The sequence below is a fragment of the Sprattus sprattus genome (genome assembly GCF_963457725.1).
Source record: "Sprattus sprattus genome assembly, chromosome: 18".
Taxonomy (NCBI): domain Eukaryota; kingdom Metazoa; phylum Chordata; class Actinopteri; order Clupeiformes; family Clupeidae; genus Sprattus; species Sprattus sprattus.
In genome coordinates this window covers 16,565,777-16,592,801 of record NC_137916.1, presented here as the reverse complement: position 1 = coordinate 16,592,801, position 27,025 = coordinate 16,565,777, and the positions used below count along the sequence as shown (strand labels likewise).

At 42.9% G+C, this 27,025-nt stretch overlaps 2 protein-coding genes across 2 annotated transcripts; both read left to right on the top strand.

Annotated features, from left to right (window-relative positions):
• Positions 1-4,363: 4,363 nt before the first annotated feature.
• Positions 4,364-5,524, top strand: LOC308378998 (inward rectifier potassium channel 16-like; the record flags this gene model as incomplete). Its single annotated transcript, XM_080856035.1, has 1 exon — positions 4,364-5,524. The coding sequence occupies one exon, from the start codon at positions 4,364-4,366 to the stop codon at positions 5,522-5,524; it is 1,161 nt and encodes a 386-aa protein (XP_080712161.1).
• A 782-nt stretch (positions 5,525-6,306) lies between these two features.
• Positions 6,307-13,976, top strand: kcnj2b (potassium inwardly rectifying channel subfamily J member 2b). Its single transcript, XM_080856031.1, has 2 exons — positions 6,307-6,445; positions 8,864-13,976. Exon 2 carries the CDS (start codon positions 9,117-9,119, stop codon positions 10,434-10,436), a length of 1,320 nt encoding a protein of 439 aa, XP_080712157.1. The 5' UTR covers positions 6,307-6,445; positions 8,864-9,116; the 3' UTR covers positions 10,437-13,976.
• The last annotated feature ends 13,049 nt before the right edge of the window (positions 13,977-27,025 follow it).

Here is a 27,025-nt window from a genome sequence, read left to right as displayed (position 1 = left end):
GCATTGTGCCAAAACTTGAAAGTATTCACCACTTCTGTTGTAAACGAGGGACATAACTTTCCTCACATGACCAAGGGTTGCATAATACTTTGGGTGTGACTCGGACTGAGGATACAACCATCAGCTAAAAGGAACAAACAAGGTTGGGATAGTTGAAATGAGCTTTTAGGCAAAACACATGTGACTTGGTTATAGCTTGGTTTCATTCATCATTCGCCAGTCAGCTGGCTTGTGCCTTCAACCTTTAAATTCCAGACAATTAGCAAAAAATTGAGAACGTGTAGAACAAGGTTAGTCAGATTATCTTTTTGAATTCTGCTAAAAGAGTCCTGTCTGACTCTGTGCTATTGGCAAACTTCAAAGTTTGTTTGATGATATTAGAATAAAAGGCATAGGTGATAAAAATGTATTTTGTAAAAGTAAAAAGTACTGTACAATTTTCTACAACTTCATTTGGCAGCCACGGAGCAGCCATATGATTATTTCTAAGGATGAGACTGCTTAATATCTTGACAGTCAGTATTCATGTGCATTGGGATTCCACTGACAGTATTTTGTAATAAATCATGGACGTAACAATTACGCAACACTTGCATTAGTGAAGAAATTGAAACATGTCACATTGTCATAAAACCTGCAATTATCCTTTCCATCAATCTCTCATCCTAAGATCTGAGATGTGCCACTGCATCTCACAACACTGGGGAAATGGAGGTGTGTTATATGGCACTGCTTTTCAAGTGTTGTACCAACATCTAAACTTGTTGGTACATACAGACTTTAACTTTATTGAGCTCTCTTGCCATTAGTTAATGTCTAATACAGATTGGTCTCTGACATTTTGAATTGTAAAAAAGCCATTTGTACCTGTCTCACTATCACTTCTCTGCTAATCTTTTATAAATGGAGATATGGTTGTAGAAGTCTCTGAGAGTGGTGAACGTGCCTTTGTTGCTGTAATCTGGACTTGGTCATAATTTACTTAGTTGGCTGTGCGGTACCTCTGTGATCTCATTCCTATCAGAGTTGCCATTTATTAGCTTCCACTAAGGAGCCAAGAGAACAACAAAAAAAGATCACAAAAGTGAATCATAGTGCTCTCAGTGCTGGGTTTTGATGAGGCAAAGGTCAAGTTGTTTACCAATAAACTGTGTGAATTTAGGTCAAACTGTGCTAAATAACTCCTTTTACCTTCAAGAAGGGGCCCCGACAGGTGTAATAAGGAAGGACCTCTGAGTGTGGAAAGTTTTTGTCTTCATGGAATGACGGTCTTGAGCGGGACCAGGTGGTAGCATATTTACCAGCAGTATTGACTGATTGGTGCAACCAACCCTCATAAAGGTATAAACTAATGATCCCAAGACAATTAGCTCCTCTCAAGGTGACATGCAAATATTCCAGAGATGGTTTGACATTAGACTTTGAAATGGGACTTTGCCTTCTGGCCTGGACTGCCCACAAAAAAAGGTCAGTTCATTTGTTATAAGCAGTTCAGCCAAAACAGGGTAGGACCTCAGTCTGTCGCACCAGGAGTTCAACTCCATCTCAACAGTAGCTCTGCTTTGAAAGTAAGTGAGCCAATTCACCTTCACTGGCATGTTTACTAAAAGCAATGTTCATTCATAGCAAAACAGTTGCAGTGGGTAATGTTTTCTACCAAAAGCATAATGCAAGGACAGCTGTCTGTGTTTTTCTTAGCAGACTATTTCAGACTGACCAACTATTATGTCAGGACAGTTTAATGTAAGTGATGTCATGGCTTGGTTGATTTTTTGTGCCATTTGGAATCATTTACAGAACTCTTCTTTCACCCCTCTGTGGAAAGGCTTTCTTGGTTGGACATCATTTGTGCATCCTGCTGGACATCCTGGGTGATCCAGTCTTGCCCTGCTCTGACAGTTCTAATGCGTTTTGCGCTCACGGTTCTGAGTTGAACTGAGCAAGCCTGTTCAGCGCGTCCAAACGCCTCCGAGGTTTCTACGGCATCCGTCCATTTCTATTCAGCCCCTGACATCAGCACATCTGTGGATTCACTGGACAGGTAACTAATGTTTATTTGTCCTGATGATCATCATGCTAAACAAAACAAAAAAAGAGAGAAAAAATGATTTGTTTTATTGCTAAATTACATCAGCTGTTAAATTAACTGAATCCCTAACAAATAATGATTCTGTCAATTGTCTACATCCGTCAGGCTTTGTCCCTCTCAGCCAATGACTGCCTCAGGCCTTTGAACTGCATGGAAGTGTGAAAAATAACACATGGAAAAAAACAGGCGCACTTTGTTTGTGTTCCTGAATGAGCCCTAGCCTGAGCATTCCAACAGAGACGAAGTGATAAGACACTCCAGCGCTCAGGTGGCTCAATAAAGTAATAAACCAATCTAAATAAAGCAAAGCGGGGAGATGAACACACAATGTTCAGGGTTAACAATAAACAGTGCTTCGGTCCAAGGGGAGAATCATTGTTTTATAACGAGAGCTCCGGAAGTCTTAGGATTGATTGACAAAAAAAAACATTTAACAAGTTCAGTACTCTCAGAAATATTTTCAGATGATTTTTACAGGAAATAGTTGTGGCTGCAACACAAACTGTCTGTACATTGTAATTTCATGTGATGCATGCAAACATAACCAATGCTCTGCATTTCAATACCTTTTTTGTAGGCATACTGAGACCTAGTTAGGTTAAAGATTTACTGCTCAGGAAACTTCTGAGAAAGCTATTTGTGAAGGGGGTTAAAGGGCAATTATTTACATATTCGAAGCAAAAAAAAATTCATCACTACACCACATATTATATTTGGCACTCCCTCTAAAAACCTTAGGTGAATCTTGAAAAGAAAACAACATGGATAAAGATTGCCTTGTTGAAATTATAGGACACAAATGCACCCCTCCACAGGATACAATGAACTGCCTGATTCAACAGTCACATAAACCTTAGCATGTCAGTTTAGTTATCACAGGTGGAACTGGATGATCATATAATTTACATTAATAGCAGTCTCAGGCATCTTCTTATGTGACTAAACATGACTATCAAAGATGTAGTTATTTTTGATTTATTCTGGGAAACAAGAGACGTCCAAAACCAACCACTTTGGCCTGGATATTAATAACTGTTGGTTAAAACCGTAATCATGTGTTCCCTTCTCAGTTCCAGTAGATAGCAGTAAATGACGTGAGAGCGTGAGAGCACGTCTTCCCTGAAGAAGCCCATCCATGGGCAGAATGTCATAATAACACCAAAGATCAGGGAGCCACGTGTGAGACACATGTTATTTTTCCAAACCTTCTCCATATTTCCATTAACAAACGCTTGCTCACTTTTGACACAGCCTCTGGATTCCCTTTCACACTTGTGTTGTTCAAGGAAATATAAATGTGCTTTCCAAAAGGTACAGGCTAAGCAAAGATATCTATGCCGTTCTGCCGAGGCGTTTCGGTTTAACTGTAGGAACTCCCTAACTGGCACTGTTTCAACTGGCCTCACTTCTGGTAACACATAAGCTGTAAAGATTGAGAATTCCAAGCACCCATGACTTGTCAAGTGTAAAATTATCTCCGCGGGGTGTGTGTGACCGCAGAGCGTGTATGTTTTTTAAACACCATTAAACACCTCAGGCTTTTACATACAGGTGACCTATAATGAGGAAAAAGTTCTGCTAAACTCCTGACACCCTGCGCTTGACCTGGTTACATCAGGTCCACATGATCCACGTGACTGGCTTAATTAGTTGACGTGTGCCATAATGGCAGTCATGGATCACTGAGTGATGCCCTTGCTGAGTCCTGTGCCTCAGCAAGGCAGACCTTTCACCATAGTCAGGTCTCATCTGACTAGGTTAATTGATAACACACTGATACTTATCTGATTAATTCCTGGTAGAGCATAGCATTCCAAAAATTAAGGCTTAATGCAAACTTCATGCAATGTTGAAACCGCAATTGATTCTTACATAATCAAAACAAAAAAAGCAAATGATCGTGCAAGACAAAGACAGAAAGAGATCCCACCGAGAGTCAGAACCATAAATAGGATATGCCTGTTTATGCATGTGTATGCTCCTATACACCTCCTACACAGATGCTTATATCTTCATATTACACGGCCCGGTCAAGAATAAGCCATACAGCAAAAACTTTATGTAAATAATGATGATAGCAGTAAGGACTTGTTGAACTCTTGTCCCAACTGATGTCTTTGATGTATGCCTGTACAGACCTAAATAATTCTACATCTCACATGTGTCTCCTGTACTTTAACGCAGTTCTTAATGTAACTGAAGCTAAAAATGAACAACTTAAATCAGGGATAATAATTTGCATTACGTTTCCCATTTCAGAGATTAAACAGCACCATGGTGTTGCATGGCGCAATCGAGATGAGCCCACAGAGAGACTCCATTATCAACACCCAAGAGACCTTTATTCCCAGAGCAAGGGCAAGTAAGGGCAGGGCTGCAAGGAAGCAGCGCTACATACAAAAGGATGGTCACTGCAACATAGCCTTCCAGCAGACCTCGGGCAACTGGGGCCACTACATGGTGGACATCTACACCACCCTGGTGGAGATCCGATGGAGAATCATGTTTCTGGTATTCTTCCTCGCCTACATTATGTCCTGGCTGATCTTCGGGCTCTTATACTGGCTGATTGCTCACGTCCACGGCGACCTGGGACAGCCCAATGAGGCCCCGTGTGTGGCGAATGTGCACAGTTTCACCGGCGCCTTCCTGTTTTCCATGGAGACCCAGGCGACCATCGGTTATGGCTTCCGCGGCATGACAGAGAACTGCATGGTGGCCATAGTCGTTGTGACGGTGCAAGACGTCCTGAGCTGCTTCATTGACACGGCCATCATCGGTGTGGTCATCGCAAAGATGGCGTGCGCCCGTAAGAGGGCGCACACTGTAAGCTTCAGCAAGTGTGCCATTATTAACCTGCAGAATGGCGCCCTCTGCCTGCAGTGGCGTGTTGGGGACTTGCGAGGGAACCACCTCCTGGAGGGTGAAGCCAAGGGCCAGCTTGTGCACCACAGGCTGCTCCCCACTGGGGAGGTGATTCTCTCCCATCAGGACCTCAAGCTCCAGTGCAAGTCCATTACGCTGGCCACACCTGCCTCAGTGGTCCACAAGATAGACTGCGATAGCCCCCTGTATAGCCTTAGCCCCCAGGCCCTCGCGGAGGAGGACTTTGAGTTAGTGGTGTCCTTCACGTACACGGACGACTCGGTGGGGATGCTGCGGCAGACGCGTGCCTCCTACACCCCCGAGGAGATCCGCTGGGGTCAGCACTTCCAGGACATGCTGAGGCTGGGTAGGAAGCGCTTCCACGCCGACTACTCCCTCTTCCACCAGACCACCTGGGTCCAGGTGCCCATGATGAGCGCAGAGGAGAGGGACCGTCACCGGGGTCTGCCAGACAACGGTGAATCAGTCGTGCCAGTCATGCGCCGTAAAATTCAAACGTACCAGAGGGAAAACTCTGACACTCTTGTGCTTGAAGAGGCCTGGCTATAGTGCTGACACATTTACACACTGCATGACATATCATCTCTAAGGGACTGCTGGAAGTATGAGGTAGTGTCCTATATAGTACATACTTCCGTACTCCTAAAAATATGTGACCCACAACCTCAATGTTGCCAGTTGCCGTGTCTCTGCATGCATCATTGGACTAGTAAACAATCTGGGAGGACTCTGAAAATGTAGGTTACTGTTCATCTGCAATGACTACAAAGTCTGCAAGCACAGAACAATGCCAGGATTATAGATGGCCATGTGTATGGAGGAACCTGCTGACTGACACAGCAATTTAATGTAAATTATGTGGCAAAGATTGTAAAGTAGCCTTTGTTAGTTCATATATATATATTTTTTTTAATAGTTTCTGAATAAGATTTTGTGAAAATTGTATGCATACAATCATTTCAAATACATTCGACTCTTTACATCTATTTATTAAAATATATTTGTGAACGTTTTCGATAATCATTTTTCAAAATAGTCATTGCCAGAGCAACATACGTATTTGCAGACATTTAGAGAAAAGTATAGCATACATTATAAAGTCCTACAAAGTCAATGGTAAGCTTCGTTTATGTATATCAATGTGAACATATTTTTTTTTCGGTCTTAGGCCAACTGCAGACAAATACCTGACATTTAAATAAGATTCTGGCATTACGCTTTCAATCATGTTCTCTGTTGGATGACCACGCAAAGGGGCGGGGACAGGCACATGCGCTTTTAAAGTTGCACTCCATTGGTAAATGTATCTTCCTTAGAGCGTGCTGAGGGGGTGATGATGGGCGTTCGTGTGATGTGCACTTGCTACGCCGTAAAATACAGCAACAAGTCAGAAAACTATATGTGGATACATAATCAAACTGGGATGTTTCAGAATAAAACCACAGAGATGTCAATCTGTGACCTCAACAGGTAAGCGCAAAGCGTCAAGACCGCGATGATGTAGAAATCGGAATTAGAAGTCGGGAAGGGGTCAAAATAACGGAAACAAAACATAAATGTTCTTAAAAACGAAACCATAAAGCTTTTGGGTTTGATCTAGCGTTAATAATTATATAATTATACCAGTTCGCAGTGTAGTTTTAGATGGAAAGGAAGATAAGGTTTTGATGTAGGCTCTTTATTTATTTGATAAATCCATACAAAATCCACTATGAACTGGTTCACTTGTCAATAGTTTTACTAGCTTATTTAACTTCTGAAGTTTTTTTATTTCATACAGTAGTGGTCATGCATTTCTTTGAAAAATGTTCTACAATAAATGTAATGTTCCTTATCCAGTTTGTAAAGTTACTGCTGTACTCTTTTTCTGTTATCATTTCTAAGAACTTTCATTCATGACATGAGGGCACATGGACAGCAATGAGTTCTGCATTCTAATCTGACACATGCCATCCTTATCTTTGGTAGGTCTTTTTCAAATGGACAGCAAACTGCATATTGGGCAGAATTCTATTGATCTCCCTTGTAAAAAAAAAATAGAGCAGCTTTATGTAACAAGTTTCCATCTTGTTCTGCAGTGTGGCCTAATTGCACAAAAGGAAAACAAACAAACGTGGGATGTGCAGTGAATCCTGTGTTATCATGGTGTTGAGCTTGTGAAGGATAAACACACATGTTACAGTTGAGGGCGTGTTCGTACGAAGCTTGTTGCTTTTCAATGCAATGAATGGCTGGAGTGATTCTCTTATGTTGTCATTAACTATAAGTTGTGAAGTTGTTCCCTCTGGCATCAGCCTCTGGACACAATATTATAAACTACTGGTTTGGTCAGAAGACTTTTTCTTGTAGCTATTTCCCTGTATAAGTGTTGAGCAGTTGTGTTTTTTGATCATTAGCCTTCAACGGTGGACGTGGTTATAAATCTGTAATCTCTATCGAGTTGTAAGTGTGACCAAGAATGGTTTCTGATTACATCTTCAAATAGTGGCACAGAGTAACTGGATCTGGCTGCGGATACTTAGCTATAGCTGGCCCTGGTGCAGGGAGGACGTGGCAGGCTTGTCCCTTTAGACATAACTCCGAGTCAACAAGCTCCTGGTCCTCCCTGAAGAGCCACGGTCACATGTTTAATTAGGGCTGTTTCACAAGTGCATGTGCTCCTGAGCAGTGTGCTAAAACCAGGCAGGATTACATCAGTGGATCAATCAGGCACAGCGATTAAAAATGTCAAGTGAACTATTGGTATTAGACAAGTTGTTGGTTTTATTTGATCTTAATCGTGAAACTGAGAATTATGGCCATGATTTCTCACCTATCCTCTCCAGATAATTGTAGCACAATAACACCTGAGTCTTCCTTGATATAAACAGCAACTTGTGATCTCTTAACAGGTTTTAGGGGTGAGGAAACCACATCCTTTGCATCCTTAATTAGAATGGGGAAATAAGAGCTCAAAATTAGCACAGTGGGTGTTCCACATGATCCACTCAAATGACTATAGTACCATTAAACAAGAGATTATCTTGACAACTCAAGGGGCCAGCAAAAACAAATTGCCCTGCGCAGAGACCTGTCATAATGTTCCAATCCAGATAATATATCTCTCAAACGTTTCCTCATGTTGGGTAGCTCTGCACTAATGCTGGAATATGCACTGGAGAATATTGTCTGTGGTTCGGAGCATAATGTGCCCTGCGGTGCATTATAATACCCCTGGAGTCTGATTCGATTGTTTTTTAATTCGGCCACTCTGTCCCCCTGTTATGTGATGTAATATCCCAAAGCAGAATGACCTATCATTTTTGTGTAGCTGCAAGGATAGCAGGATGTGATTGAACTGGTTACACATCAGTATTTTTGCCTTGGGTTAAATGGTGACTGTCTGCTGTACTCGTTTGTACATTAAAATGCAGCAGATGTTTAGTAGAAAAGCCCTGTGGGTGTTTTGGAAGTTTTGTGTCGATAACCTTGTATCTCGTAGCTTTTATAAAGGGTTTGAGCCTCCTCTGCTGCTGTGCCTGCCTTCGTCACTGTTTCCTAATGGATTGCGTTGACCAAACCCAATCTGTAATGTGACCTTCTGTTGTCAATCAGCAGCCAAATGAATACAACCTTGTAGCAGTGGGAATAACTAACTTTGTTCTAAAGGTTATGTGAGTGCTTCAAATTAAAACATGGAATAAAATTGCCATCATTAATATGTCACGATGTCCAGTAGTCATGTCTCTTGTATTCATTTGAAATATGCTATTGTATGTCATTAAATCTTAACTGAAGAATGTATTATTTAAGCGGTGGGATACCATACACCCAAAGTCACTGATCTTTTCCTCTCGTTTCTTCCAATTAGTATAACATGGCGTTTCTCTCTGTCTGTAATTTCCACAGGGCACTCCGCCGATGAGGTCATAGGCACTCATGAGAGAGACCTGATCAGCCCTTGCTGCCTCTGCTGCTGCCGCCACCGCCGCACATCCCAGGGGGCAAGCAGGATCCCTTCAAGCAGGATCCCGTACCTTCCCACTTTTTCCTGTGTGTGTTGGTCCTCGGCTAGCGTTCGAAACTGTTTCTCCAACGCTTCTTCCAAAAACTCAGACTGTTTTCCAAAGCAGACGCGGCCCAGCCGCCACAGGCAGACGTGATGGGAAGTGTGCGTGCCCACCGCTACAGCATTGTCTCCTCTGAGGAGGGCGGCATGAAGCTGGCCACCATTTCCGTGCCCAACGGCTATGGCAACGGCAACGCGGGTGGCAAGGTGCACACGCAGCACCAGGCCCAGAGCCGCTTTGTCGACAAGGACGGCCACTGCAACGTGCAATTCATCAACATGAGCGAGAAGGGCCAGCGCTACATGGCCGACATCTTCACCACCTGCGTGGACATCCGCTGGCGCTGGATGCTGGTCCTCTTTTGCCTGTCCTTCCTGCTCTCCTGGCTGTTCTTTGGATTCATCTTTTGGCTCGTGGCGCTGTCGTACGGAGACTTAGAGAGGAGCGAGCAGTTGTGCGTGTCAAACGTGGACAGCTTCACAGCAGCGTTCCTCTTCTCCGTAGAGACGCAGACCACCATCGGCTACGGCTACCGGTACGTGACGGAGGACTGCCCCATCGCCGTCTTCATGGTGGTTTTCCAGAGCATTGTGGGCTGCATCATTGATGCCTTCATCATCGGCGCCATCATGGCTAAGATGGCCAAACCCAAGAAGAGGAACGAGACACTGATCTTCAGCCACTACGCCACCATCGCCATGAGGGACAACAAGCTGTGCCTGATGTGGCGTGTGGGCAACCTGCGCAAGAGCCACCTGGTGGAGGCGCACGTCCGCGCCCAGCTCCTCAAGTCCCGCACGACGGCTGAGGGCGAGTTCATCCCGCTGGACCAGATGGACGTTGATGTGGGCTTCGATACTGGCGTCGACCGCATCTTCCTGGTGTCGCCCATCACCATCGTCCATGAGATCGACGAGGACAGCCCCTTTTACGAAATGAATCGGCAGGAGCTGGAGTCCTCCGAGTTCGAGATCGTGGTTATCCTGGAGGGCATGGTGGAGGCCACGGCCATGACCACCCAGTGCCGCAGCTCCTACGTGGCCAGCGAGATCCTGTGGGGCCATCGCTTCGAGCAGGTCCTCTCAGAGGAGAAGAACCACTACAAGGTGGACTACTCGCGCTTCAACAACACCTACGAGGTGCCCAGCACGCCTGCTTGCAGTGCCAAGGACCTGGCTGAGAAAAAATATGTGAGGTCGAGCTCTAACTCATTCTGTTATGAGAACGAGGTGGCCCTGATGGATAAGGAGGAGGAGGAATTGGAGGAGAAAGACGACGACGACGAAGGAGCAAAGAAAGTCGGGGACATAGAACTAGAGGGCACAAACATGGACACCAGTTCAGATTCACTGTCCGATCAGGACACAGTGCCTTTAGAAGCAAGGCCACTGAGACGAGAGTCTGAGATATGACAACTTGGTTACACGGGGAAAAAAAGGAAAAATGACACAGAAAAGTGTACATAAACAGTAACCAGAAGTGATATTGCTGGTGAAAGGTACAACTGCAGCAGGAACAGAACTGACATGTCAGTGTCATTCTCTGACAGGACATTCTGGAACCCGTCTATGCAGAATGAAAACCCGGAGATCCATGGGATTGCATGATTCCCTGAGATCATAGTGCATGAGGCTGACCACAAGATTGTGACACAGTATAACTTGCTCTCCTCGTGTCACTCTGCTAAACACAATGTCACTCTTTTGGTTGTTGGTTTAATGCATTCGGGTACGGTGCTGTTGCAAACGCTTCGCCATCCTGCAGTGTAACAACAGAAAGATGGGTTGGGTAGCATGCAATATGAATGTCGTTCCGCATGTTTTTGAATAGTTTATAAAGCTAAATTCACAGATATTTTTTTACTGTTTAAGGACAATATTATTCTCCAGTAGAACCGTCAGATAATGAGCAATTTTGTGTGTGTGGAAGGTGGTGGGAATGTTGACTGTCTTTTACCATTATCATTTTGAGAAGATAACCACAAACAGAGGCACGGCGTCCTTAGACAGATATTGTGCTTCACTAGTGGTATGCTCATACTAGAGATAGAATAACTGTCTGAGTGATGTTCCTGATCTTTCTCTCCACACACTGAACGAGCCTTGGCTCGGTTAGGTTTATGTTCACAATGCTTAGACCCCTGATGCAATGCTATGATTGCCAAAGCTAATTTTATTTCATAACTAGTAAGAATATAGGAAGAGGTGCACACCTTTAAAGTGGGTAGAGTTACCCTTAAGACCCTAAAACCAAGAAGTATTCAAGTTATTTTTCTGAAGATTATTGTGAGCTTTGCTGTCACCTGTTAATGAGCTGGTCTCTTAACAAGCACCTTAATCTAGACCTTTACCTTCCTCAAGTGTATTTGTGTGTGTGTGTGTGTGTGTGTGTGTGTGTGTGTGTGTGTGTGTGTGTGTGTGTGTGTGTGTTTGGTGTGTGTGTGTGTGTGTGTGTGTGTGTGTGTGTGTGTGTGTCAGTGATGCGCAGATCAACTCACAAGGGACCCTAGTTCGACCTGACCACAACTTGAACCGCTTATATTTAACAAGGCAAAATGATGACCGAACCCCTACCCACTCCGCGCAGACTTATTTACATTATTTCATTCACTTTTGCCTAGGTCAAACTTCTGCACTTAAACCAGAACAGACTGCCCTCTGTCACATTACGAGTATGCCTACCTAGATCATTCATGACATCCTTTGGTCAAACAAATGCGGCACAAACACTAGACATTACCTTGAGTTTGATAAGGATATTAGGCTATACTGCAGTTTAGCATACAGATATCCTGTGGGGAGATAATTAAATAGTTAATAGTTGCACAACAATGCCTGTGACAATACTAGCAATATTTTACTGAGCTACTAAACATTATATCCAATGTCAACTTTGTTGATTATTATCCCTGGCCTACAACTTCCTAAATTCTCAAGGCCTCTCCAAATACTTCACGCACTTTACATTTCTTTGTTGTGAGTCTTCGTACGCTCCTGCAGCGTTGTCTCGCAGCGTCTCCGACAATTATGCTGTTGTAAATTATTATTGCTTGAATATTGATTTCCGATTTTTTACTCATCTGCCGAAATTTCATTTTAACTGACCGACCTGCAAGTAACTAAATTATCATCACCTCCGCCAGAGAGGTTATGTTTTTATCACCCTTTGTAGGTTTGTCTGCCGGTTTGTTTGTCTGTTTGCTGTCAGTTGGATTATGTAAAAACTACCAGGCTGATTGTCATGTAACCTGGTGGAGGGGTGGTGCATGGACCAAGGCGCGATAGGGCATTTGGCCTTGCCAGAGGTCTGCTCTCTTCTAGTGCCCTCCTAGTTAGAAATTATTATTTTTTGACTTGTAACTTCAAGTGTCCACTGGCAACAGCTCATTTTGGATCATGCTCATCACTGATGTGTGTGTGTGTGTGTGTGTGTGTGTGTGTGTGTGTGTGTGTGTGTGTGTGTGTGTGTGTGTGTGTGTGTGTGTGTGTGGGTGTGAGTTTGGGTGTATGTGTGTGCTTGCATGCATGCACACTCTAGTCTGGTCCGTCAAAGTAGTGTTGGCATGTTTATGTCTGTGGCTGCGTTTGGTCCTGCTCGTATGAACTGTGCATTATGCTACTCAATCCATCTTCATCTTGTCTAAGTATAGCATCTTTTTTTGAAATGTGAGCCTTCAGGCTAGTCTTCATTGCTCTTGAAAACAGCCACCAGTGGGAGGCTAGGTTTCGGCATCTACAGAAAGAGAGAGAGAGAGAGAGAGAGAGAGAGAGAGAGAGAGAGCAGGAGATGTCATCTATATGGGCATTAAAACCTTACTCCCTCAGTGGGCTGGATATTTAAGGCTGGCCACAATCGCAGTGAGCAACTGGTGCAGGCGTCTGATGTGCAATACAGTCTTGGGGCAGTCTGTCTCTGAGCAGAGTTTCCAGTGCAATCAAACGCCCCAAGCTGGGCTAATGAATGTTTCTAATCAAGTGCTGCTAAGTTACATATTGCAAGTTAAGGAAAAACAAAGATGCAGGAGCCAAAATGTGTTCTTTGTCTATTTTAGCAAATAAATTAAACTCATATGAGAGAGAGAAAACAATTAACTTTTTTCAGCATATTAACCACACAATGGTGCACTTTCTGATGACAATCTTTTGTCCCATCAATGAATAGACCACATTACAAATTATTTTCTTATTGAGCCAAATGTAAATAATCAGGATAGACTTTCCTTCTGCCTGTTACATAGTTTTATAGTTAAAGTGTCAGATTCCCTGACCTGTCCTTGTACAGGATGAAAGGACACCAGTCACTTGTAGTCTAGTATATTTATATAAGAGTACATTGACAATGCAGTATTTTTTATCCGTTGAGAACCTGTGCAGTTTCAGATCTGGGTCTTTCTCTGTTGATGGTCTTGTGATGAGAAAACACACTGAATGGGCCTGTGACTTCTACAGCCGCTCTGTCTTCCATTTGTCTCCAAGACAGTAGGCTTCAAAGCCAAAAGCAATGTGAACACCAAGGCAGTGTGTGTGTATCTGTGTGTGTGTGTGTGTGTGTGTGTGTGTGCGTGCGTGCGTGCGTGCATGCGTGCGTGCGTGCGTGCCTGTCTGTGTGTGTGTGTGTGTGTGTGTGTGTGTGTGTGTGTGTGTGTGTGTGTGTGTGTGTGTGTGTAAAAGAGAGAGAGAGAAAGAGAGCAGGGTTTTAGGTGATATTTTGTATTGCTATGGCGATGACTGAGGATGCCAGATGTTTCTGTCATTAATGGTAACTAAATGAATACATAAAAAGCCCAAGCAACCTCTGGCTCATCCTCTGAAAATGTCCACTCACTGTTTGGGTTAAATTTCTTCTTTAAAAAATCAGTCTTCCTTTTGTTCTGCACAAGCCAGTGGTTGTACAGTTTTTATATTGTGCTACATAACAAGAGTAGTTAATACATTGCTGTTGATGTTAAATACATAATGTATTATTTTGTTTTGTTTTCCAATAAAACCAAAATGAATAAAAATTCATGGAATCCCATTATCTGACCATGATTCTGACAAAAAAAGCCTCATAGTCATATAAAGAAAATCAGAATCTAAATTTACAGCCATGTTTGCCAAATTCTTAAAATGGAAATGTTTTACTTTTCACAACTATATCATTGTCTCCTGATACTCTCATGTTATTATTAATTTGCATTAAGAATTAATAATTTAATTTGAATATATTAATTTGAATTAATAATTAAACAGGATTCTGTCAGATGACTCTGTTATTCCTAGATACAGAGCCGTATCTATAATTTAGGAGAAGGTTTAGCTGTATAATTTATCAACCAGTATTTTTACAGATGTCTCCCTATGACCCCAGTGTGGGGTCGAGAAATTGATGGGGGCAAACATGTCATCAGCTGGTACAAAATAATCCCACACATGTGTAAGGAAAACGTTAGCTGTCCCTACTTTTCCGCATCGCCGAGCTTGATCTTTATACAGGAGTTGTAAGAGCTCATGGGTCACTTGATTCTTTCAAAGATACTCTTAATAAAAGCAGCTTTTGCTTTGATCGCGTTTTGTCCTCTGGACCCTGGGCGGACGCGGCTTACGTAACCCTTGTGATTTCACCAAGGATAGACTGTGCTGTGGTTATTAATGGCTAACAAAGGGACGGTACAGAGTGGAGAAGTCTGTATTGGGGTGAAGGGGGCAAGCTCAAACACGCCCACACCCACATGTGTATGTTTGTGTGTTTGTGTGTGCATGAGACCTGTGCCATGTGGATACGGTAAATAGTTAAGATAAAGGGCAACATGGCTTGCTTTAGAACAGCGTCCGCTTCCCAAACAGTCCCAGCACAAACAGAATTTGGAACATTGATCAGAGCAGGGCTGTGAAGAGCGGATGTGATTGTGTTCTACTTATAGACTGCATTCGGCCGCAGGGCTTTTTCCACATTATCCAATGAAGTGTCCTCTAATGCTGGGATTTAGTTTGTAAAAGGTGCACTAGCTCCCTACAGTTCAATCTGTTTTAGGATTCAGCCATGTTTGAAAAGGGCATGAATGAAGTTAAATATTTACCTTGGATGATAATGGTATGAAAAAAAAAAAAAAAAAGCTTCAAATTGATTTGCTCACTAGTGTTTGGAGCCAATTAGATCCTCAATATATTTTCCTACTTCCCTAAATTTGTAGGCACCATTAATATCCCATTAATATTAAATATTAAAATGCCTTTATTATATTTAAAGTGCTTAACATCTTTAACATCTGCACCAAGTTATCTCTGGATGCCCAAGTTAACAGGTTGTCTTTAGTGCGTGTGTGCGTGTGCGTGTGTGTGTGTGTGTGTGTGTGTGTGAGTGTGTGAGAGAGAGAGAGAGAGAGATAGTGTGTGAGAGAGAGAGAGTGTGTATGTGTGTGTGAGAGAGAGAGTGTCTGTTGATGTGTTTGGGCTAGTGCTTGTGTGTACTGTAAGATAATTTGGTTTGAAATGTGTCCAGGTCAATATTTTCTGCTTACGTTTCTCTGACGACTTCAGTCAGTTGGCTGACTGGGCCAGCCAAAAAAGTATTGGGTGACGACTGCACGTAAGCAAACTGTCATCTCTTGCTCTGATACGCTTCACTTTTGCACATTTTTCTAATCACATCGGAGTGACATAATGGTGACTTGATACACAGACTCAGGTTTGCTTGGTTGCCTCCCTAGAGGAGAAAGCGGTGTCTGTGGCCAAGCGCGCGTGTGTGTGTGTGTGTGTGTGTGTGTGTGTGTGTGTGTGTGTGTGTGTGTGTGTGTGTGTGTGTGTGTGTGTGTGTGTGTGTGTGTGTGTGTGTGTGTGTGTGTGTGTGTGTGTGTGTGTGTGTGTGTGTGTGTGTGTGTGTCTGTGGCAAAGCCCTGCCTTGAGGAGCCCAGATAAGGGAGCTTGCAGAATGAGGTTGCGCCAGAGAGCCCACACTCCTCTTTCATGCTGAAAGTGAGACGATGACCCAGAGATAGGAAACTCACACAGACCTAGTTCCTCTGCTTATTTCGGAAAACGTCCCCATTGCTTCTTTTCAGACCAGATGGGGTTGAGCGGGCAGAGGGCTGTTTTTTTTCTTCTTTTTTTAAATTTCACTTTACCAGACGTCTCATGCACATCAGAGAGAAGTGGAAATGAGGAACGTCTCAGAAGGGGAGAAACTTTCTGTCTCAGCCACGATTCGGCACTAATCCGTATCTGGGCCAGACCAGGGTCACATCCGTTCTGGAGTCTGCCAAGATCTGGGCCAAATCAGCCAAACCTTCCAGGCCCACTGGTACTGCCTATGCCACGGAGTGAGAGCTAAATGCTATAATTTCCACTCATGGCGGCCATACTGAATTCTGAGAAGGCTGAGTGTATGGAGGTCACTGTGTACATAAATGACGTATGACGTATCGGTACAGAGACAATACAAAGCCTTCAGGCCAGATGAGACAGATCCGCCACCCCAAATAGCTATTCCCAGATTTACAGTGAACATGTGTTCATGTCTTCATGTTCTTATGAGTATACTTGACTAGAGTATTTGCTGTTGTAGCAAGTTGTATAATTTTTTATATATATAATTTTAGAACACGGGGACCTTACCATTTTCCCATAATGGTGAGAGTGCATGGAAACTGACTTGTTTAGGTATGGAGTTAAGCAGGTGTCGTAGAGATCTGGCCATTCAGCGAGGCCAGTGGTAAAAGAATATTTTACCCCTCCCTGTATAACTCAAATCAAACCTGTTTCTGTGTAGCACCATTAGGTGGTAATCAATCACTGGACTAGTGCCTGCTTTAGCTGAACTTGGGGTCTGTGATCTAACCCACTAGAGGCAATTGGGGCACTGATTGTCACCCGAACTAGCTGATCTCAAGCATTTTAAAGCCAGTCTTGTCAGCTATGCGTTTTAAAGCAGTGAGTGTCTCTCTCAGAGAGGGAATCCGCAGCCCCATCATTCTATATCAAATGAAAAAGTCTGCCCACTCTTGTCCTAAACCATGAGTCTGAAAATAGCTTGATGGATGACATTCTTCCATCTTCGCAAAGGCAGAATTAGAAATAAGCCATGTAGGTTGTATGGTACGGATAATTTCAGAATCCGGATCATAAAATAAATCCCTTCTGCAGTGGGCGATCTGAACATGTCTTAAGGACTCTCCCTCAACTGATCAATACATTTCATGCAATTAGCCTTATGGCTTTACATATATGATAGTGGTTCTCCAAATGTCATTTTGTGACAAAAAAAGAGGACAGCTGATTCAAGAAGTGCTGAATTTAGGGTGAAATGCAATGCTTACATGTGGTTAGGAATTTCTGCCCAATGAAAGCGCTTTTTAACTAGGGGAAGGTCTAAAGGACTGAGACGCTAACCATAAACCACTGCTTTAAAAAAAAACAATGGTGGTTTAATGGACAGGGAGACCTCTTCTATTCTCAAACCTCCTCAGATAACCTCAGTAATGTGAGTCAATTTACAGAGAAGCATGGAAATACCTTCACCGTGGCCTCTTTATGATGGTATTTCCATCAAGGGTATTGAATGTGATCCATATAACCCACATTCATACATATTAATCACCCCATTTCATCATGACCCAATGTTTGACTGTCATAGTAGAACATATAACTCACTGGACATGTAAGGTGAACTAAATAGGTCAGTTGCTCTCTACTAATAGATCTACACACCAGGCTATCTGTTTTATCGTACTACATTGCAAACTGGCAGGCCATCTCATAAAGTTATCATAGAGCTTGTGCTTCTTTTGCTCCTTGGCTGCATGCTCACTATTAGGCCTCTCATCTGGAGGTGTATCATGACATCATATCTTAAATGACATCATCATCAAAGGTGAAACATGTTTTTGTTCTCAGAAAATGCATCAAGAACACTGGATCAGTGGTTTCTCAAGACCCCAGTTCAGTGTATAACATTGTGTCAGGCCTGTTCCAGCATTTGTTTGCAGTTCCCCTGCATTGAAAAGGACAATTCAAATCATTGAAAGAAAGAACCGAGATACGCATCATCTGTTACTGCCTTAAAAATTGACGCAATTTATGATGTGAGAAATCCACCAATTGCACATGAATCTGGAGATTACATCATTTTTGATTGGCTGCATAGATTGCAGTAATGCTTTGATTACGTAAGATCACTGGCTGGTCAAACCGAGTCTGAAGCATGGCGTAGTGGATGGTATGCGAAGGGGGCACAGGACCCCTGGCCGTGACATTTTGACTGATGAGGGCCCACTGTGTGGCGTGTGCTTGTTGACGGAGAAATCAGCTGTCATCTGCATCCTTGGGCACGTCTTCAGCAACGATCGAGTTGCATTTCACCTTTGAGACACACATCTTGCAGAAATGCTAAACCACTTAGTGATGTTATAAAAAGCACCCTCTTCACTCTGATTCAGCTGCTGCTTCACGCATTCACCTGCACCAAGAAAAAAAAAAGCATATCACATATATGTTCAGTATTCATAGACACCCACACACAGAATTACACTTCCTATAAGTCTTTCTCTCTCATACAGACACACTCTCTCACACACACACACACACACACACAAACACATACATACATGCAAATCCTTTCTTCTTTTAGCCAAGATGGCTGACAGAGACATGTTTTACTGCTGCAGCTCACATAGTATCTGCAGGAGAGAATTATCCCAGACACACATTACAAGCTTTCTGTTAGGTCACCGTACCCCAGCCTTAAAAGATGAAGACAGTGTTGAATTGACACCGGGCTGGGGTAAGAACCCTATACTAGTTAGGATCCCGAACTCAGATAACATCGGCCATCAGAAAGGCCATAAATTAAGGCTTTGGTTAAACATTCATAGAATTCATAATGCAGTCGCTGCTTCATGTGAATTATTTACTTGCTTGTCATTCAAAGGACGATATCATAGTGGATGATGGTGGATATGTATCAGGATAAGTATCACTTGAAGAATTTGACAGGTTGCGAAAAGATATTTGAATAAGGTTGTTTTGGCCGACTGCACCAGGCTTTGGACAGAGCCCATCCTCGTGTGTGTCCCCTAGTTACTGTCTGTCCCCAGCAAGTCAGTGTCCTGCCTGCCAGAATATTCTGCTGGAAACGGCTGCTGTTCTGTCGCGTAAATGCTGCAAAGTGGCTCTGGGAGAAATTATTTAAATTAGGAAATTTCCCCTCGGTTTGGCCACATGCTCTTTAGGTCCTTAAATAAGTGAATGGCAAACTAGGCGACAGGAAGAAATGGTTGTTCCCTTTCAAGGGTTTTTGCCCCAGGCAATACATGTATGCACATGCCTCCACCAATAGACACAGACACAGACACAGGCACACACACACACACACACACACACACACACACACACACACAGACACACACACACACACACACACACACACACACACACACACACACACACACACACACACACACACACACACACACACACACACACACACACACACACACACACACACACACACACACACACACACACACACACACACACACACAAATCCAGCCAGCACATTTGCCCCTGACAGCTGTGGGTCTTATGATACTCAGGGGAGAGAGAAGGATAATTGAACAGGTATGTTGGAAACAATACAGGTTTTTTTCCATTCACCGTGCCTGCTGAAAGATAATATGTATATTTGTTTACTGTGGTTGTGTCCTATTGCAAGCAGAAGGACCCATGGCCTGACATGCTTTCCATAGCCAAACAAAATCAATTTATACCCACACCATATATGTTCTCGCTCCCCACTTTTCAGAGGCCTCCACCTTCTGCCCAATCACGCCGCATCAAAAGCTTTTGTTTAATGCGTTTGTTTAACTGGAATCCGTGCACCCAGGAGGCTAATGCAGTGTCCGCGGTGCTGAAACCCGAGTCTGTGAGCCAGCGCTGGGGAAGTGTAGTCACATTCAAGCAGCACGTAAACAAGAGCGGGCCGTGCTCCTTACACTGCTCTGAGTGGCAGACGGTCATGTTAGCCATCCTCATCCAGCTACACTCCGGTTACTCTAGCAGATACTTACAAGAGCTACCTGGGCAAGGCAGAATCATTACTATGCTTCATACAAGTGGACTGATAGGGTCTCCCAGTACTTGGATTTTCAAGAATGGGTGGGATACCATGAGTGTGCACGTGACAAAGTGGAACAGTGATGAAGGCCAAGAATGCCTTTGGTACTGGTATTGTTTTTGGCTGGTTTTGGCCGTTCTCAAACCTTTACCTGTCTATTTACACATGAAGTCCACGACAGTTGTAATCTGACTTTCCATTCGTAACTCTAGAGTGAAGAGCTCTGACTGCGCTCTGACATCTCTCACGGGTCCACTCAGAGCCACATTTAGCATTAAACTAAATGTGCTTCTTGCTTCGGATACACGTAATAATCTGTTCTGCGTCATCCGTAAATGGAACCATAGCTCCCATTCTCAAGGTCAGGTCTTGGTTGCATATGATTCAGTTAAAGGGACAAAAGGGACACACAAAGGGACACCCTATGTGGCTTTGAGAATGAAGAAATAAGGTGCTGTGGCTACGTGTACATGAAAAATCTGAACAATCAAACTAAATAATAATAACAATAATAATAATAATAATAATAATAATCTAGCTGTGTATAAGAACAGAGCATGAGGGATGGGAGAGGGAAAACAACAGCTGCTCGGAGGTGCCATTTAAGAGCTCCTTGAATGACAGATGTTTGGCTCTTGCTCAGAGTCTTTCCCTGCTCCACATGATATCATGTCCTACTTATCTCCAACGGTCTCCCGAGACCGTACAGAATAAGAGCCAACAGCCTGGTGCTGTGAGAAGGGGAACGAAAGAAATACCCACTGACTTTACCTCTTTCAAATGAGAAAATTCTGTTTATTACACAGGTATGAATTTACAAATGTACTGGAAACAACAACAATATACCAACTGTTCTCTTGAGTGGCAAGTGGTGTGAGTACACTCATGAATGAAGGTGATACTTGTTTACCATAGAGGAGCTTTCAGTTCCTTTGGGCCAGTGTATCTCTACACCTAAAGAATACTTTGAGCAGGCTGTCAGTGTTGCTGGGGCCATCTGAGGTTTCCAGGGTAACATCCCGGCAACCATGCACGTCAGTCCTTACCAGTAACACCTTTGGGGAAAAGCCAAGGAGGTGAGAACGAGTAAGTGAGGGAGAAAGATGTTGCTAGATTGACAGAGTTAAAAAGTGTGAAACAATATTGGCTTGTGTAATAATTAGATTTCAGCATGATGCAATCATGAGTCAAATAAAGCTGAAACTGAGAGTGTGAACAGAAAGGATCTAGAAATGATCACATTGGTGGGCAGGGGAGGGAGTCTTGTTTCTATTTATCTCCAGGATGCCATCGTTGTGATGTGTTTCCTGAAGCTTACCTGGGTTCTACCTGCACTATTATTTCATCTGAACAGTGAGATTAACCTATAGGTTTACTAAGAAGGTTCCAATTTGAATTTAAAATGAATAAAATTAAGGATTGAAGCATGGCCAATACTGTTTCCTTAAATTTTATCGGATTAAATTAGTGGTGGATTAAAGCAGTTCACCGAATTTGGCCCACAAACAACAAAATTGCCATCAAGGACACATTGAATCATGAGCCTGGGGGGTAAAACAGAAAGTTATGATTGTACTCACATTTTGTGTAATATCACATTTATATTAGTGAAAGTCATACTTTGATGTTTGAAGTGATTATTAAGTTAGTGACGTTAAAATATATTATTTCATAATAATATTCATACAGTGGCATGGCCATAAACTACAGGTAGGCCTGTTGTGTATGCAGTTGATAACAAAGCCTTTCAAAAAGTAAAGAAGGTGTAGGCTATTTTTACCCTCCAAATGGAATGTAGTTACCACTAGACCTGTTCTAAATGCAGGTAAGCCTATGACAGGGGTGACCATTCAAATGGGATCATTGCTGTGACCAGAGGAACGGCCTGCTAGATCACCGGAGTGTGATGGAGAGAGACGATCCCTCTGTTCCTGTTAAGGTTTAATTCACAGACAAGATTAGACGATACAATCAGCGGTGACACTGAGCCCAAACCTCCGCTGAAAAGGATACTAGACCACTTAATCGTTCAGTTGCCATGTCAGGCAAATAGAATCTGCCGACGGCAACAGATGGTTGATATTATTTTGACGCTGGGATTATGGGTCCTCCGAATGTCACTCAGTGAGTATGAATGTGACTGAGGCATCGCGCTGACGCACTGACATATATAAAGCCTCCCGTGGTTAAAGCCAACTCAGGGGAGAGCAAGTAAACCCCACTGGGCTCAGAAGTCTAACTTAAGGAAAGGCTTGTGTGAGCAGAGACACAGTTTCTCTGTGTGAAGGTGCCACACAACTGCAAACTCCCCAGGGAGAGAGAGAGAGAGTAAGAGAGAGAGAGAGAGAGAGAGAGAGAGAGAGAGACAGTGAGCTTGATTATCAACAGCAGATTAAAATGGGGGTGACCCCAGCGGCTGCCCCATCAGAGAAGGGAGACAGTCTTCACGTGTCTCTATTGGACAAAGAAGCTTCAGTTCCCCGCACGGGGATTAGACCAGTGCGTCATCTTGCAATTTTTTCTGCCTTGTCCCATCTGAGATTAAAGAACTGGCTTATACTTAGCCTAGACAGAGGAGTTATAAAAGAGGGGGGTATCTTCCTCATAGCTCATGGGAATTCTCCAGCTAAACAATGCGTTTTCAGTTACAGTGATTCCTATGGGAATGCTGAGCTAGCACTTGTGTGTCTGCAAACAAAATCAGTGCATTTACTTTTCCATTCATCTTAACCTTTGGAGAGTGATTCTATTGCCATTAGTATGTACACTAGTTTCAGCAGTAGACTTCTTGATATCATTTTTTACATCATGTTACATTTCAACAACACAAGAGCAAGACACAAATGTAATGTATGTGAATCTTCTGAAAACCATACTATTTTCAAATCATAATTGTTCAAACTCCTAGCTCTGTTCACTCAATTTGTCTCCTTTCTTCCCCTCCTACTCTAGACTATCTCTACTGTGGGATGCTGCTGCGGCAGTCTTTCCACCTCCTCTCCTTGCAGAAACCCTCTGCTTACAGCTTGCCATTCTCCCCACACATACAATTACATGTTATACTTATACAACACATGTTATATTGACATACTGTCTGCCAGCCTACTTACCTGTAATAATAACCTTACACAAATTCCATCATTGACATAGTTTCCTGCTTCTGTTCTGCCTGTCCTTATCATAGTAATCTAAGTTATGAGGACACTGTATACCCACTAAGATGTTCTACAACCAATACTGTCTTTCTTCATTTTATCCACTATTATTATTCTTTGTATCATGTATATATCTTTTTTTTTTCATGTATCATACACATTATGCCACATGTAAGCTTTTTATCCATGAATTCTCCTCCTTCTGATTCTCCGCTGATCCATCCCAACCACCACCCAAATCGCTATCTCTCTGCCCGCATTGAGACCATTTTGATTGTCATTGGTGCTATATAAATACAATTACATTTCATTTAGTTGAAACTTATGTATCACCCTCCTCCCACTCTACACAGCATTACATAAAACTTGAACAGCAGCATCTCTCAGACAGATCAGAGCAATGGTTCTTGGCTCGTTGGCAAGAGAGGAGAGAGGAGACGGCAAAGACTAAACAGATGCACTGTTGAGTGCACAGCAGGTTTTCCATGTCCCAGCTCAAGAGGAGGTAACCAGAGAGGGTCAACACCTTCCACTTCAGGAAGCCCTCGGAGAAAAGCGGAGGATTTGTGTTACACTGACTGCAGGCATGGAGTAATCAATGCCCCTGTGATCTTCACAATTCCTTGACGTCACAGAGATGGCTGGAAGCTAATCCATAAACAATCCCCCATCCCAGGAATGCTTATGGAAGAGTAAAATACTATTGTACCGTTAATACTAAAATCCAGTATAGTATGACAATGTACCTTAACATCATAACAGTTACATAAAATCAAATGTATGAAACAGCATACACTACGACAGATGAGACTTCTGTGATAATGTCTGTTTTCTCTCTGGAAGCTAAAGGGAGAAATATAAATACTTGTTGTAACAGGAAGTAACACCTTTAGGTCACTGAGGGCCAACATCTTCCCTGTTCTTCTAAGATGCATGTCGCACTGGTCCTAGAACAGATCATGCAGATAATCCTGGTCTTTCTAGAGCCTAAGACTGTGGATGGTGTGATTACGTAAGCTTTCATAGCAACATATTGCACCAATTTTGCAGATTACCTTCTGAGAGTCATAGCACAGTACCTATTCCTGGAAACAGTGATTATTCTTTTTTTTCTACCTCTCTTCCTGTCTCTAAATATTGTTAGATTTGAATGTAATCTGCTTGAATGCTGGGTCATGCCAAGTCAGGTCACTGTGAAGACAATATGCCATTGTCAGAGGCAACGAAGCTGAGCTGCGGTGTGCTGTCCCCTCCCTCCTGCCATCGCCATGACATCACGTTAAGCACACGCGCCCGGTGCCCCCGATCCAAGAGACTGAAAGAAAACGACATTACCAGCAGGAATTTTTGACCACCAAACAAGAATTGCCATGAGGGGACCCAATTTACACCTCAGTTTTGTAATCTAAAAAACTCTATTCTTGTAATAAATGAGTATACTGAAATACCACTGTTGCCAGTGTTGCTGATAGTTTTACTTAAATGTACTTTACTTAAATTCTCCACTTGCACCATTATACCATTCACTGGGCATGATGACAGCAGAACTGATGGGGTCCTGTCTGCAGTGTGTAAAGAGAGACGTCTTGGTCCTCAACTGTGGAATTTAATCCTGCTGTCTTCACCTGAGCTCACTGCCATGTCACATAGGACCGTTGGGCTGTTAATGTCTTGCATTCTTCTCTTTCCCCCCCCTGCCTCCTGCACAACAAAACACAGAACAAATACATGTCTTTCCGATGATCGATAACCTTCTCGCCGTCATTGACCACCTTACCAATTCCACTGTAGAGATGTTTGCAAAGAGACTAGTAATGACCACATGATATCACATATGCCATATGTCATATGCCACAGTGGAAGGGCTCATATACATCATGATTTATTAAATCATAAAAAGTAATGGTGTAAAATAGGAATTTTAATTAGACATGGTAAGTACAAAACTTACAGTAACAGGACTTAACAGAAGACAGCAAACTAAACCAAAGACTCAATCAAGTTGGACTACACAAAAGTGGATTTCAAGACTACTTGTTAATTATAAGCTTAATTATAAGAAATGTCTAACATAGAGGTGAACACGCATGTGACACAAGACTGCAGTACACATTATCTTTGACCACCCTCTGCACATTCTCTGTGGTCAATGGTCATACAGTTAATTCAGGGTTACACTTAATGTTGAGAGCATGGCTAAAGGCTTCAGAGAGTACTGGGTAATTACAAGCCAATTACATTGCACTTATGTTACTAATTACACTGCCATTACAGTCCATTAAATAGGGTGCGTTACCTCATTTGGTTAACTGATATCTTAGCAACAACAACAGCGATGATCCATGGTGATGACTCCCCCACCCCACCCCACAAACACACACCCCCTCCTCTTCATTTGCCCCATGCCTTAAACCGTCCTGTAGGTTATATCGGTGTTTCAAAAAAGATTTATGTCGCACTGAGTATCTTCACAGGAATGTGTTTTTCGGTCTGGTTGACAGGTTCGCCTCCTCTGGAGGCAGACATTATATGAGAGGCGCTCACTAGCAGTTATGGGATGTTTATAGTAGGGATCTATATATGCTCACCACTGCTAGAGCAGACGTCAGTGTCATTTATCCCCTTTCCACTGTAAGGACTTGAAGGGAATGCTAAGATGGTAGCAGCCATACCATGACAACAGCCTAAGTACCCACACTGACTCATCAACCCAAAATGGCCATATGAACACACATCAAGGCATGTAACATCTGAAGTCACCGCTCAGTTTTAAAAACTGACCCCGGCACATTTTGAATCCAACCCAGGCAACATTCTCTGAAAGAAAGTCATCTGCTTATGTTATGTTGGGGTGGAAAAACAATCTTTCCAAATGAGATTTGAGGCCCTAGCATCATGTTTGCCTTGTCATGTCTATTTGAAACACTTAGGTAGCCCTGGTGACTGTGAGCTGACCGAACATCTGTTAATGACATTTCACACATTCAGGGGTCACCTTAACTCCTGCAGCCCAGTGCATGAATGGTTTGTGTGCACATGCAGTCCTACTAGTCATTGGTTGTAGAATTTTGTGTGTGTTCTTGGGAACTTTCGGATATTTGGTGCAGCAGATAATTTGTTACATTGCTTGCAATGCATTTTTGTTGATGATCTGCAGAAAATGTGGAGCATTCCAGAACTTTCTGATGGTCTCTGTACAGATGACAGCCTCTCCCAATGCACAGCAGAAAAAATCAATAGCAATGTGCCAGATTAGCCAGGGGTCACAGATGGAAAAGAGGTTATGTAATCAGACTGGGTGAGAATAGAGGTTCCCTGTAAAATCATTTTTGAAATCAATATTTTCAGTCTATTTAATCTGTCATAAACTGGACTAATATTGGTTGGTTCAAATTCAGGTCCATATGTTATCTGTGCTCAAATGTAATGAGCCAGATGTCATTATTGTCTTCATAACTGCATGTGAATTAACACACTTTGCCTTGTAAATCAGCACAGAACTGGTATCAGCCGCTATATATGCATACACATTGTATACAGGGTGCTGGATAATTGATGTTCTTATCAGAGCACACAAACATACTGTGCATGCTGCAACAATCCCCAACGGTAACAAGGCCAGCCAAAGGAGGTGATAAGTGGGCAGACGAAAGCAACTAAAAACAACCAAACCCATCACCAAAATGTGCTCTACCAGAGACTTGAGCTGTTCGGGTTGTAGTGACCCCTATTTTCTCCCCTTTGCAGCAAAGCTCGAC